Here is a 13487-nt window from a genome sequence, read left to right as displayed (position 1 = left end):
TCTTCTCTCTAGAGATTACTTAATTATCTTTCTGTGTCCTTGCCAAATTAGCTATATATAGTATGTATTAGATAAAGTACATAATAATAATAATCAGAAACTCTGTAAGATACTTGTAAGTGATCTAAATTAAAATTTGGGGGGAATACATTGTTCTGTGAGTCAAGGTTACTTTTTTTCTCTTTTGTACAACTGCATGTTGTGTTTATATCAGTTGAAAGGCCAATAGGTAGATGACTAGTGGTTAGTTTCTTGTTATGTTTCATTCTGTATTACAAAAAGACATAATACTTCACTTGGTTCCTCCCTGAAGACCAAATACATTTTAAAACTCCCAGGTGCTTTGTTTGGTAAATGTGTTTACTCTATAAAGGTAATTTACTAAGTTACTTGCTCAATACTAGTTTGTTTGTTTGTTTGTTTGTTTGTCGATCATGGGGACTGAACTATGGGCCTGGGCCATGTCCTCAGTTGTTCACCTCAAGGTTAGCACTCTACCACTTGAGCCACAGCCCCACTTCTGGCTTTTTCTGCTTATGTGGTTCTAAGGAATCGAACCTAGGGCCTCATGCATGCAAAGCAAGCACTCTACCACTGAGCCACCTTCCCAGCCCCTCAAATTTTATTTTTAAATAGTTTAATACAGCACCTTTTTCTGTTTATCTATAATGTAGAATTAATTACTCCATAGCTACTCCATAGTTCTTGCAATCTGCATTATACCTTTCCAAGGTTAGTTATCTAAATATAAACTGATATAATATGTTTCTGAATTCTGTTGTCTTTGACATGCTTTTCTTAGAAGAATGATTCATGTTATTCATTAATGAATACAGAGGATCTCAAAAGCATGTATTACAAGAAAACTAAGCATTTATATAAATATTACAATATATCTTATGATTACTTGTTCTAAAGGATCTCTGGTGCCATCTACTGAATGATTTTTTTAAAGAAAAATAGCAAGTCAAATTACGGATTCTCACTAGATCTGATGTTTTGTTACCTTAATTTTTAAGGTAAGAGACTTTTCTTTTTTTGAGAGTCTCTCACTGTGTACTGCAGACTGGCCTTGAACTTTCCACCCTTGTACTTCAACCTCCTATGTTCTAGGATTACTGATGTGGACCAGGATGCTTGGCTTAACTTTCATTTTCTTTTTAAAGCACATTTGGGTTTAGGGAAGAGTTGAGTTGAGCAGAAAGAACACAGAGTTTCTATTTGCTCTTTGTCCCCTCACTCCTTCTGTTTCCCCTATTTGTCATTTTATATGACAGCATTGATTAACCAATACTGATAAAAATCAATATTATTTAATTTAATTATCAAAGTAATTATCAAATTTACCTTAGGACTACTTTACATGTGTTGTACAGATGTATAGATTCTTATGTAGATTTGCACCACGTCTTGTATGTACACAGTGTCATACTCAGTATCATGCCTTGCAAAATCCCTGTACTCCCATCTATTTATTCCACCCTACTATTCCGTTTCCAGATTCAATTCTTTTCCCTAGTAATTTGCATTTAAGATTCTTCCATGTTTGTTTGTGGCTTGTTAGCTCTTTTTCTTTCTCTTGTTGAACAGTACTCCACGCTGTGAGTGTGTCATAGTTTCCTTATTCATTACTGTTAAGGAATATCTTGATTGCCTATGATTTTCATACATAAAGCAACTATTCATAGGTTTGTGGTCAAATGCTAAGGCTTTTGTACTACCAAACTATATATTGCTGTACAAAGTAACTATCATTTTACATTCTCATTAATACTGAAGTCCCACCATGTCTTTTGTTCCCCATAAATCCTGCTTTTGTTATTCCTAAAATATCGTTAAACTCAAGGTCCACTGAGTTTTTTTTTCTCTGTTACCTTCTAATGCTTTTATAGGTTTGTGTTTTATTTTTAGAAAAAGATGTGCTTTGAATTAATTTTTGTGAATGGCATATGTTGATAGGTTCTAGGTTTCTTTCTTTGTATTTGAATGTCAGGTTGTTCTTCTGTTCTTAATTGAAAATACCATGTGTCATTGACTTTGGTGTTAATACTGACTACAGAATGAGTTAGAAAGTATTCCTCTGCTTCTATTTTCTGAGAAAGATTTTAGGAAATCACTCAGTTTCTTCCTTAAATGTTCAATAGAATCTGTCAGTGCAACTATCTAGCCTGGTGATATTTGCTTTGAATTAATTGTTAGTTGAATTCCTTTATAAAACTTTGTTCAGGTGATACCTATTTCTCCTTGTTTACATCTTGGTAGATTGTTTTCAAAGGAATCACTCCGTTTTATTTTCTATAAAATTTATGGGCCTAATCATAATTTTTAAATCTTTTTGTTGTTGTTGTTGTTATTGGTTGTGGGGCTTGAACTCAGGGCCTGGGCACTGTCCTAGGCCTCTTTGTGCTCAAGGCTAGCATTCTACCACTTGAACTACAGAGCTACATGGCAAAGTGCCATATAAGGATCTAGCTTCTGTTTTCTGCATGTGGCTGTCCAGTTTTGCCAACACAGTTTGTTTAAGAGGCTATTTTTCAGCCCATGTTTTTAGCTCCCTACTCAAATATTAAAAAGCTAAACATCTGCATGTTTGTTTCTGGGTCTTCTGTTCTGTTCCATTGGTCCTCAGGCCTGTTTTTGTGCCAGTACCAAGCTGTTTTCATTACTATGCATTTGTAGTAGTTTGAAATTAGGTACTGTTATTCCTCCAACACTGTTCTGCATGTTAAGGATTGCCTTTGTTATTTAGGGTCTTTTATTATTTCATGGGAAATTTTGGTTGTTTTCTCTATCTTATTGAAGAATGTTGTTGAAATGTTGATGGTATTGCATTGAATTTCTAAGTTGCTTTGGGCTGCATTGCTGTTTCCAAGAGGTTAATTCTTCCATCATGGACAGTCTTTCATTTCCCTAAATCTTTTGTAATTTCTTTTTTCAAATTTTTAGTTTTCAATGTTACCATAGGCTTTAAGACTTCATATGCTATATCCCAAAAGAAGTAAGGATACATTTCCTTTTAGGAAGAGTAACTGGCCTAAAGAAAGTTTTACTTTATAGATTTAGCTATCAAAGAATGAATTACATAATTAAAAAATGTGACCTGAATACTTTGGTGATTTAAATGAATCATGAGTTAAACTCTTGTTTGGAAAAATCTTGTAGGATTTGTGCCATGGAGTTTATTTCTTTTTTGTTGGTACCAGGGCTTGAACTCTGGGACTTTCTAAGCTTGATTGAATCATCAGAGTTGGTCTCCTCCAGAGACTGGAAGAGTGGCCTAATAAAATATAACTTAAATTTAATATCAAGATATTCTTAGCTAAACACCTCTTTTAAAAATTATCTCGTTCTTTCCACAATAAAATAAGCACCATAAAATATATAAGCAATATGGTTAGCTATGTATAAAAGTTAACAGAAAATAATAAAAGATCAGAATTAGACCTTCAAAGGGTTTTTATAAATAAATGTTACAGAATATGAAAATGAGAAGTTTTGATTTATTTAAAAAGGAGATTAAAAAGTTAAAAGTTAACAGGATAGGAAAAGAGCTTATGGAGAACTAGCAAAAACTACTTAACATAGGCATGACAACCAAACAGAATATTTAAAACTGAGACTTAAAATAATGAAAACTTAAAACCTAAAGATATAAGCAATCTATTCTAAATAGTGAGGTTTACTGAAAGATCTTAAGAAGCCACCAAAAAGAAAAGGAAGGAAGGGAGGGAGGGAGGGAGGTAAAGAAAGAGAGAGAAAGAAAGAAAGAAAGAAAGCAAAAAGGATATGTGCTAAAGAGACTTGGAAGATAAATATATTAACTAGTATATCTAATGAGGATATCGGATGAAGAATATGAATAGGATTGAAGAGAGACAACACTGGCTGCATGAGAATTCTTCAAAATGTGTAAAAATACATATTATATCCAGCATTTCTAGTGTAATCTGACAGAATGAAAGTCAATTTGCCTTATTCTTTACTGCAAAAATACATTCAGAAAAAGAGGGGGAAAACCCCAGAAATAATAGTGATTATTGACAGCAGGTATTCAACAGCAAAAGAGAGACACCTACCAGAAAAAATGATTATTACTTATAGAACTCTGGTAACACTTTCAAAGGAAAGTTTCATAGGGAAAAGAAAAAAAGCAAAAAAAAATCCAAAACATTTTTTAATTTTATTGTTATGATAAAGGCGATGCATAGAGGGGTTACCATTTCATAAGTCAAGTAATGAGTACATTTTTTTGGACAGTATCATCCCTTCATTTTCTTCCGGTTTTTCCCTCCTGTTCAGTCGCAATTTATTGTTACAAACCAAAACTCAGGTTTATGCCTAAGGGAAAAAAAAAATATAGCAATCCTAAAAAAACTATTTGAGGGGCTGGGAAGGTGGCTTAGTGGTAGAGTGCTTGCCTTGGGTTTGATTCCTCAGCACCACATAAGCAAAAAGAAAAAAGCCGGAAGTGGCGCTGTGGCTCAAGTGGTAGAGCACTAGCCTTGAACTGAAGAGCTGAGGGACAGCACCCAGGCCCAGAGTTCAGGCCCCACGACCAGACCCCCCCCCCAAAAAAAAGACTATTTGAGAATCCATAGAGAATGGATTAAATTAATGCACACTTACTGAATTTTAAAAGCCCTGGAGACTGAAGATATGGCTCAGTGGCAAGGTTTGTGCCTAGCAACATTGTATTTAATTATTACTCCTTCCACCCCAAAAAAAGAGTTACAATGCCTATAAACCTGGAGTACTATGACTAGAATTATGGTGTATTATATCCCTTTTAATTACTTAATTTTAAACATTCACGATTAATATGCATATGAAAATTTCCAAGGAGTAGCAATAAAAGATCAGTATTAATTTCAAGCCAGTAGAAAGTAGTATGAAAAGAGTATTTCAAAAAATAAACTAAAACATTGTCAGAGGAATATTTAAATGTGCTATTATGAGCCCTTCAGTTAAAACATAGATTATCAGATAAGTTAAAACTTTGTATCTGTTTATAATGTTCATAAGACTCCCAGCATAGACTGACCAGTTAGGTATAAAAGCCTATTAACATGAAATATAATGACTTATACAGATGAAAAGGAATATTGGAAGATTTTTTTAAATCATAATAAAATGTTCAACAGAGCTGGGCACTAGTGGCTCACGCCTATAATCCTCACTACTCAGGAGACTTAAATCTGAGGCTTTTCGTTCAAAGCTAGCCAGGCAGAAAAATCCAATGAGATTCTTATTGCCAATTAATAGCCAAAAATCCAGAAGTGGAGTTGTGACCCAAGTGGTAGAGCGCTACTCTTGAGTGAAGAAACTCAGATATAGCACTCAGGCCCTGAGTTCAAGCTCTAGGACTAGTCCCTCCCCCCCCAAAAAAAAAACTTTTTTTAATCACCAGAAAAGATAATTCTGAATATATAGATCCAAATAATAACCTGAAATACATGAAGCAAACATTATCACATGTATAAGATATAACAGTGTTTAACTTCTCATCAAGTCAAACAGATCTCAGAAAATGAGGACTGGATATCTGAAACTGAGGCTTATAACAATGCATCTTAAAAACCTAAAGCTATAAGCAACCTGTTGTAAATGATAAGGTTTACGGATGACCTGAAAGAGCTTAAGAAGCCACCAACAGAAAAGGAACAAAGAAAAGTAAAATTCAATCTTATGGATACATGTACAATTCTAAACTGAACCCCTGCAGAACCTACATTCTTTTCAACGGTACTTGAAATTTTTTTAAACTGTTACATTCCAAGCTATTAAGAAATTATGAACAAGTAAAAAAACAGTCATACCTATTATATTCCTTGATCAAAAGTTAGTTAAATAGGTATATATATATATATGTATGTGTGTATTAAATATATATGTATATATTAAATAAGTATATAGAAATTTTAAAACCTTTAAAAAATCATTCATTTGATTAAAAGAGCTCACAAAGCCCACTAAAATACATTTAGCATCGAATAGTATTATAATATTATAAAATTTATAGATATAAGATAAAGTGGTGACAGGAAGATTATGTTTATAATTATTAGTAAGAAAATTGTTCAATAATGAATGAGCCAAAAATCAAACTTACAGAGTTTTAAAAACTTACCTCTATATATATGAGCATGGAAAACAAATAAAGATATAAACAAACGTAATGACATAAATACACAGGTAAGATAGAAAAGGTTGACTAGATTAAAACTCCATGTTCTTAGGAAAAGAACTAGTAAAAGTAAAATAATAATATCTGAAACTTTGCTTTCTAAAATTCTAGGATATGTTTCCTTTTTTCCTAAATTATTCCACATTATCCTTGATTTTTTTCTCTTTAGTTTCATATGTATCTGCTAAATAAATACTTCTAAAATATTTCAAGAATTTTACTCAGTTTTTAAGCTGCTCATCTAGATTGAGTTGAGAAAAACTTTGTCCTTGAGTCTTTTTTCTCCTGATAGGAATTGTCACAAAATAGCTTTATGATTTAAAATTTAAGTAATCAACCCAAATATTTTCGAGGAGTCTGTAACATGCACTGGATAACCATCCTAAGTATATTAGGTTGTTTAATTCCTGAAGCAGCTCTTAGCTATTATAAGGAGAAGCAGTTTACAGATAAATTGTGGTATGCAGATTAACTTGCCTAAAGTTACATAACCTGAAGAGCTAGAAATTAGAATCTAGGTATATATGAATTGCAAAGATATACTTTTAATTTATTACTCACATTGCCTTCAGCTGTATTATTTAGTCTGTGTATGCTATATGGGGTTCTTCAGGATAGTGATTCCCCAAATGTACAAAAAAGCCTGGGATCCCACTGGGTCTTAGGAGTTCATAGGTCAGACCTATATTTTTATTGTTAGGCTTAAGATTTTTGTCATTTTTGCTTCTATTGACATGATCACTGATGGTACAAAAGCCTATCAGTTAAAGCTACTGATAACCTTAATATAAACCAATAAAGCCAGTAGCAATAAACCATACCAATGTTTTTATGTTACCTACCTCCACACACACACATTGCTAAAAAGAGGCATTCCACTAAAGAATGCCCTTAATAAAAGAATACAATTTTTATAATGTTTTATTTTAAAAATGGTATAATCACAGGGGTTATATACGCTAAAGAGTACATTTTCTTTTGGATAATGTTACCCCTTCCCTAGTTCTCTCCCAGTTTCCCCTCCCCCATCCCACCCACAAGTTATGTAGTTCATTGTCAGCATAGTGTCCAGTGAGTACCATTGCTGCATTTGTTTACCTTTTGCCCCTCCATTTCTGTGTTTCCCCATGCACTCCCAAAGACATACAGACAAACAAAAAGAAAAGCAAACCAAAACAACAAAAAAGAGAAAACCTCTTATTTTTATTTTTGTAATTTTATAATTTATTAAACTTAACTCTTAAACATTTATATAATATTCTGTGCAGTAAAAATGCAAAGGAGTCATAAAATAATTCTGTAGTATATTAAAGTACATTGGCCTGAAGAAAAGCACTTACGTGATCTTTGTGGTTAATTGTGAGCACAAGTAGCCACCTTTTCATAAATATAATTTTCACTGGAAAGAACAACAGATAATACCATTCATTATTCAGATCTGAATAATAATATAATATGAATAGTAATTATTTAAAGAAGCCAGCTTGTATCTTCCAGGGAGAAAACATGAGTTGTATTTGTTGCTATTGATTAAATTGAAATATTCAAGTGGAAAGTACAATTTTGGAGACTTGTCTGCCACCATGAACTTTGCAGATTTCCTTTGTTGAAATTGGTAGTGATATTTATTAGTGGATGTGATTTTTGCTACTTAATCTACCAAAGCTGTCGTGACAAACATTTTTTAAGGGCTCTATTTTATGTATTGTAGAATTTGAAGGCAAATATATGGTGTTCCTTAGAGCTGTGTGTATCTACCATTACAATATAAAAACATTTAATGATGATTAGTAAATGAGTATAGATGTATTTCAGTAAAACTATAAAATTATGATGATCTACATATTCCACTGTTTGCTGATCCTTGTTCTGTGGGACAAGTTTCATAGAAGTAATAAAATAAGAATGATTACGCATTTAACTATATTTAATGAAATCTAAAGCAAATAGAGAAATTATGGAAACAGAGTGAAGGCGAGGAGTTAGAAATAAAACCAGAAATTGCTGGGGTCTTTTTGCTTGTTTGTTTTAAATCAATAAAACAGTAAGGAAACTACCAAATAAAATTTCAAAAGCACTTAACAAATGCGCTAAGCCCAGAAAGATTTACAGAAGTACCTTACAAAGGTAAGATGATCTCACCACTCTTTTCAGTTTTTCTAGATCATACTACTAGTTATTATTATTGAGGTCCTAGAGATTTGAAACCAGGGCTTTGCACATGGTAGGCACATGCTATGTTTTAAAAATGTTTTAGAAAGTTAGTGACCTTTTGTTACTCCTTTGGGATTTGTAGGGCTCATGAACTTTTAGTGTGGTGAGTCTGCGTACGATATACTACCACAGGCTTCTGGCTGCACTAGATGGAACAAGGTCTGCAGATGGTAGCCCTATGCCAATCATGTGTATGATTGTGCTCCTTGAAATTATTTCTAAGTATGATGTTTATTTAGGTTTAAAAAAACCTTATAAAGAGCACTAGGGAAACTGGGGTAAGAGAATGGCAAGTTTGAGACACTCTTAGGCTACCTAACAAGACCATGCCTCAAAAAGAGAAACAAAACAAAAATTTTCAAATAGAATTTTATACTACATTAAGAAAATACTGTGTCATGGTCAAGTGAGACTTATTCCAGTGGTACAAAAATGGTTCCATTTTTTAAAATCCATCAATATAATTCATAAATTAAGGAGGAACAGAAATTGAAGTTCATATATACGGCTGCTGAAAAGATGTTTGATACATTTCAAAATGTCTTTTGACAAAAATTACAATAGCAATTAATGCAAATTACTATAGAATTAGACAAAAAATAGAACCTAATGTTCATCAATACTTGACATACTAACATTATTCCCACCGGGTGCCAGTGGCTCACCTATAATCCTAGCTACTCAGGAGGCTACTCAAGAGGCTGAGATCTGAGGATTCTGTTTCAGAGCCACCCAGGCAAGAAAGTCATGAGACTCTTATCTCCAATAAACCACCAGAAAACTGGAAGTGGTGCTGTGGCTCGCCAGCCTTGAACTGAAGAGCTGAGGGAACAGAGCCCAGGCCCAGAGTATAAGCCCCACGACTGAAAAAAACAAAAAACAAAACCTTGGCATACTTAACGTGATTCCCACTAAACATAGAACAAGATATAATGTCCAAATTACCAGTGTGCATTTAGATAAGAAAAATCTGTTTAAACACACAAAAATCCAAAAACAATAGAATTATTCTGTTTGCATATAACAGAAAGCCCAAAGGAACCAATGAAAGTAGCCCAAAACAGTAAAAGAATTCAGTACAATATTGGCACAGCAAATGAACTATTTCTAATCATGTAATGTACAGTAATAACACTTGCAATAGTAATAAAAAGACAAAATTTCCTGATATAAACCGACATGACAGTTCTTCTTAAGTGAATATTTAACTATAGTAACTTTTAGAGATGCCATAGTTCCACTGAGAAAAATACGCAAGAATAAAAACAGCTGGCTTTCGGACATACATTCATAGTATAGAAATTATTTTTTTTCATCTCTTGTGGAAGTACAAAATTATATACTCTGCAAAATGTACTAAGCAGTACCGTAGTCTCATTTGTAATAACCAAGACTAGGTAATTTATAAAGAACAGATTCATTTATTACAGTTCTAGAGGCTGGAAAATTGAAGACTCGAGCAAATTCAAAGTCCTAATGACCACAGCATCTCTATTATAAGTCCCCATATCTTAACAGGGTGCATTGAGATTTAAATTTTTAACATACAAATTTTAGGGGGATCCTTTCAGAATGTAAATAGGTAAAGCTTCCTTTGATCCAGTAATCCCGCTTCTTAGAATTTACCTGAAGGTATTTGTTTAACAATAACAGTAAACTTCACATCTGAGGCTTTGTGCTGTGTTGCTTCATTTCTTGGTATATTCAAGGTTTACTCTTTTTTTTTTTTAAGTTTCTGACATTTGATTAAGTTGAATCTAAAGAGGTATCCTTCTTAAAGGGTATCCTGCTTTAGTTTAAACTTTGTTGAACTTTGTAATATGTAGATAAATGTTTATCAATTTTTTGACATTACTTAAATACCAGTTTTGCTGTTTTATCTAGTATCTTTTAATATCTAATGTTTATTTACAAATGTTGTTATACTTAATTGGGGTCAACATGTCTGAAGGCCTCGATTCATATCTCCTATCACTTTGTTCTTGCCTTTCTTCCTTCCTTTTTCCTCTCCCTCTCAGAGTTCCCCTCAGACCAAGTATCAGCTGTTCTGTCTTCAAGTTCACTGATTATTCTGTCAGCTCAAATTTTATATCTACATTTGTTTTCATTTTTAGTGTGCTTTACAACTCCAGAATTTCTGGATAGTTGTGGTTTTTAATATAATTTATTTTCTATTTTCCTTTTGATGAGGTATTCCTTACATTTTCCTTTGTTCTGTGAACCCATTTTAAATGACTGGTTAAAAGTTTTTGTCTATGAAGTCTAAAGTCTGGGTTTCCTCTGAAATATTTTTTACTATTGTCTCTGGCATAAGGGCCATAATTATTCCATGCTACTTTGTGAAATGTATGAATATTTAAAGTAATACAGTGTGACCACTTTGGAAATCAGATGATCCTCCCACCAGGATTTTTTATTGTTGTATTGATGACAACAGCAACAATGCTACTGCTGCTAATGATGATGATGAGGAGGGTGCTTTTTTTTTTTTTAAGTAACTTCTCTACACTTAAAATTATGTGAAGTTGGTATTCTTTGTGTCTGAAATAGTCTCTACTGAAATAGTTTAATGCTCCCTTAATGATTGGCTAGAAGCGTTAAATATTTAAAACTATAATATAAACCATAGCACTAAGCCTTTTTCATGGGGGCTCTAGGAATACTGAGGAACGATGGTAAGAGTATGTGAATTTGCCAGGTGCCAGTGGCTTGTGCGTATCTATAATCCCAGCTAGTTAGGAGGCTGAGATCTGAGATTCAAAGCCAAGCCTGGGGAGGAAAGTCTGAGACTTGTATCTGAAATTAACTACAAAACAAAAAACAAAAATAGAAATGGAGCTGTGGCTCCAAGAGCACTAGCTTTGTGAACAAAAGTTCAGAAAGAGTGCCCAGACCCTAGCCAGCACAAAAAGGGAAAAAAAGAAAAAATAGGTTTTATTTAAAATGTCACATAGCTTACTGTTCTTCCCAAGATTCAGCCAATTCCTTTATTTAATGTAGCAATACTACTCCCTACACACACACTCCAAAAATAAAAACCATAGCAAACAAGTAAAAATTCTCAGAAAACTCACAGCATCAGATTGGAAGAAAACAAACTAGCTTTGCTCAGAAAGAATTCTTTTCTCACTTTCTCTTCCTCTCTCCTCCCTCCCTCCTTCCCTTCTTCCTTCCTTCCTTCTTTTCCTTCCTTCCTACCTTTTCTTCTTTCTTTCTTTCTTTCTTTCTTTCCTTTCTTGCATTACGAGGGTTTTGAACTCAGTTGCTAGGCAAGCACTTGAGCCATGTCCCTAGCCATTTTATTTTTTGGAGTGAGGCAGTGTCTTACAGTGCTGATCTTGGACAGTCCTCCTACCAATGTGCCTCCCATGTAGCTGAGGCTGCAGGTATGAACTACAGTGACTGGCTTATTTGATGAGATGGCAATCTCCAACTTTTTCCCTGGACTAGTCTTAAAGCATGCTCTTTCTAATCTCTACCTCCTGAGCACATGGGATTACAGCCAGTAATCCAACCAGTGAACATCTCTTAATTTCATCACTCTGTGGATAGCCAGGGAATTTTTTAACCAATTGTAACCTGATAACTTTAATTGTAAACATTCCTTTGTCTTCTTTTTACATTTTAGAAGAAACCAATGAGCATTTTCTGGGTTTTGCTTAGAAATTTCTATGAATACATTACTCAACTTATTAGACATATTTTCTACTTTACAACTTAAAACCTTTACCATTACATAATGAATATATACTCTTTGCTTGAATTCACAATCATACTTATCTAATTTACCTACAAATTTCCACCCCTCAGCATCAAAGAGAATGAGTGTTCCGTTAACAGATTCGTTTTCACTAAGACTAACTTCAAAGTTCACTGCCTCTTTGTAAAATCACACACATATTTTAGATTTTATTATCATTAGCATTTTGCTAACATGTACATATTATTTACATTTAGGCATATAACAAATTATGTCCAAAATTTAGCAGCTGTAGCCAGAAACTTATTTTTTCACATTTTCTCTGAGTCACAAATCTGAGAGTGGCTTAGCTCAATGGTTTTGGCTTACAGTTCATTAAAATGCTATTATCCAAGGGTCAGCTGAGATTGTAGTCTCCTTAGATTCAAAGTTCTGAAAATAATTTGTTCTGCTGCTGTATCTTTTTATCTGTATTTCTTTTACCTATATTTTGTTTGGACAGAGAGAGATTATTTGTAAGAAATGAGTGAATATGTTACTGTTAGGAAAATACTATTACAAAACTAGAACTACAAGATGTCTGTTTCTAAGTCATTGGCGGCTGTTGAGTAACACTAGAAGACTTCTAGTATCATTAAATTGTAATCAAAATAAGTTTAAGTTGTGATAACTTTTATTTCTTTTTTAATGATTATATTTATTTCTTCTCTAGATCTTCCTCAGAACTGTGATCCTAACATTCCCCTAGTTGCTCAGGAATTAATGAAAAAGATGATACGTCAGTTTGCAATTGAGTACATTTCAAAAAGTGGTAAAATCCAAGAGAATAGAAATGGTTCAATTGGACCAAGTCTCATATGTAAAAGTATCCAAATGAATCAAGCAGAAAACTCCCTTCAGGAAGAGCAGGAAGGCCCCTTAGACCTCACTGTGAATCGAATGCAAGAACAAAATACTCAGCAAGGTAAGAATTTTTTTGCATGTGTAATATGTAATTTTGTTTTAATATATTTAATCACATTAATCATAATTTTATATTCATAGGTAATTTATCTTAGAACTAACATTAATTTACTTACATGATAAATTAGAAATGAAGATTTATACTTTGTGTTTACAAAAAAGAAAAATTGAGTTATTCTCATTTCTTTTACAGTATAATAATATATGGTGAAACAGTCATAATAAGTAAGTTAAAACTAAAGAATCCAAGTAGAGATGTTTATGAGAAGGTTTTTTACAGTAATCCTCTAAAAACAACTAAGTACTTGATCTTCAGTTTTTGAACTTAAGTGATTAATGGAAATTATTAAATTCCTCTGTTTATGATGTAACCCAGTAAGGAAGAAAATTAGTACATGTAATAAGTCATTAATTATTTCAGGACAA

At 33.1% G+C, this 13487-nt stretch overlaps 1 protein-coding gene across 1 annotated transcript in view; it reads left to right on the top strand.

Moving 5' to 3' along the window:
• Positions 1–13487, top strand: part of LOC105980344 (ligand-dependent nuclear receptor corepressor-like protein) — a 75029-nt gene that overhangs the window by 49545 nt on the left and 11997 nt on the right. Inside the window, exon 5 of the mRNA XM_013009189.1 lies at positions 12811–13062. Within this exon, the coding sequence (XP_012864643.1) occupies positions 12811–13062 (252 nt within the window). The remainder of the gene's footprint in view (positions 1–12810; positions 13063–13487) is intronic.

This window comes from Dipodomys ordii, unplaced genomic scaffold (genome assembly GCF_000151885.1).
Source record: "Dipodomys ordii isolate 6190 unplaced genomic scaffold, Dord_2.0 Scaffold8, whole genome shotgun sequence".
NCBI classification, from domain to species: domain Eukaryota; kingdom Metazoa; phylum Chordata; class Mammalia; order Rodentia; family Heteromyidae; genus Dipodomys; species Dipodomys ordii.
The sequence above is the reverse complement of the archived record's forward strand: the minus strand, read 5'-3'. Positions and strand labels throughout refer to the sequence as shown.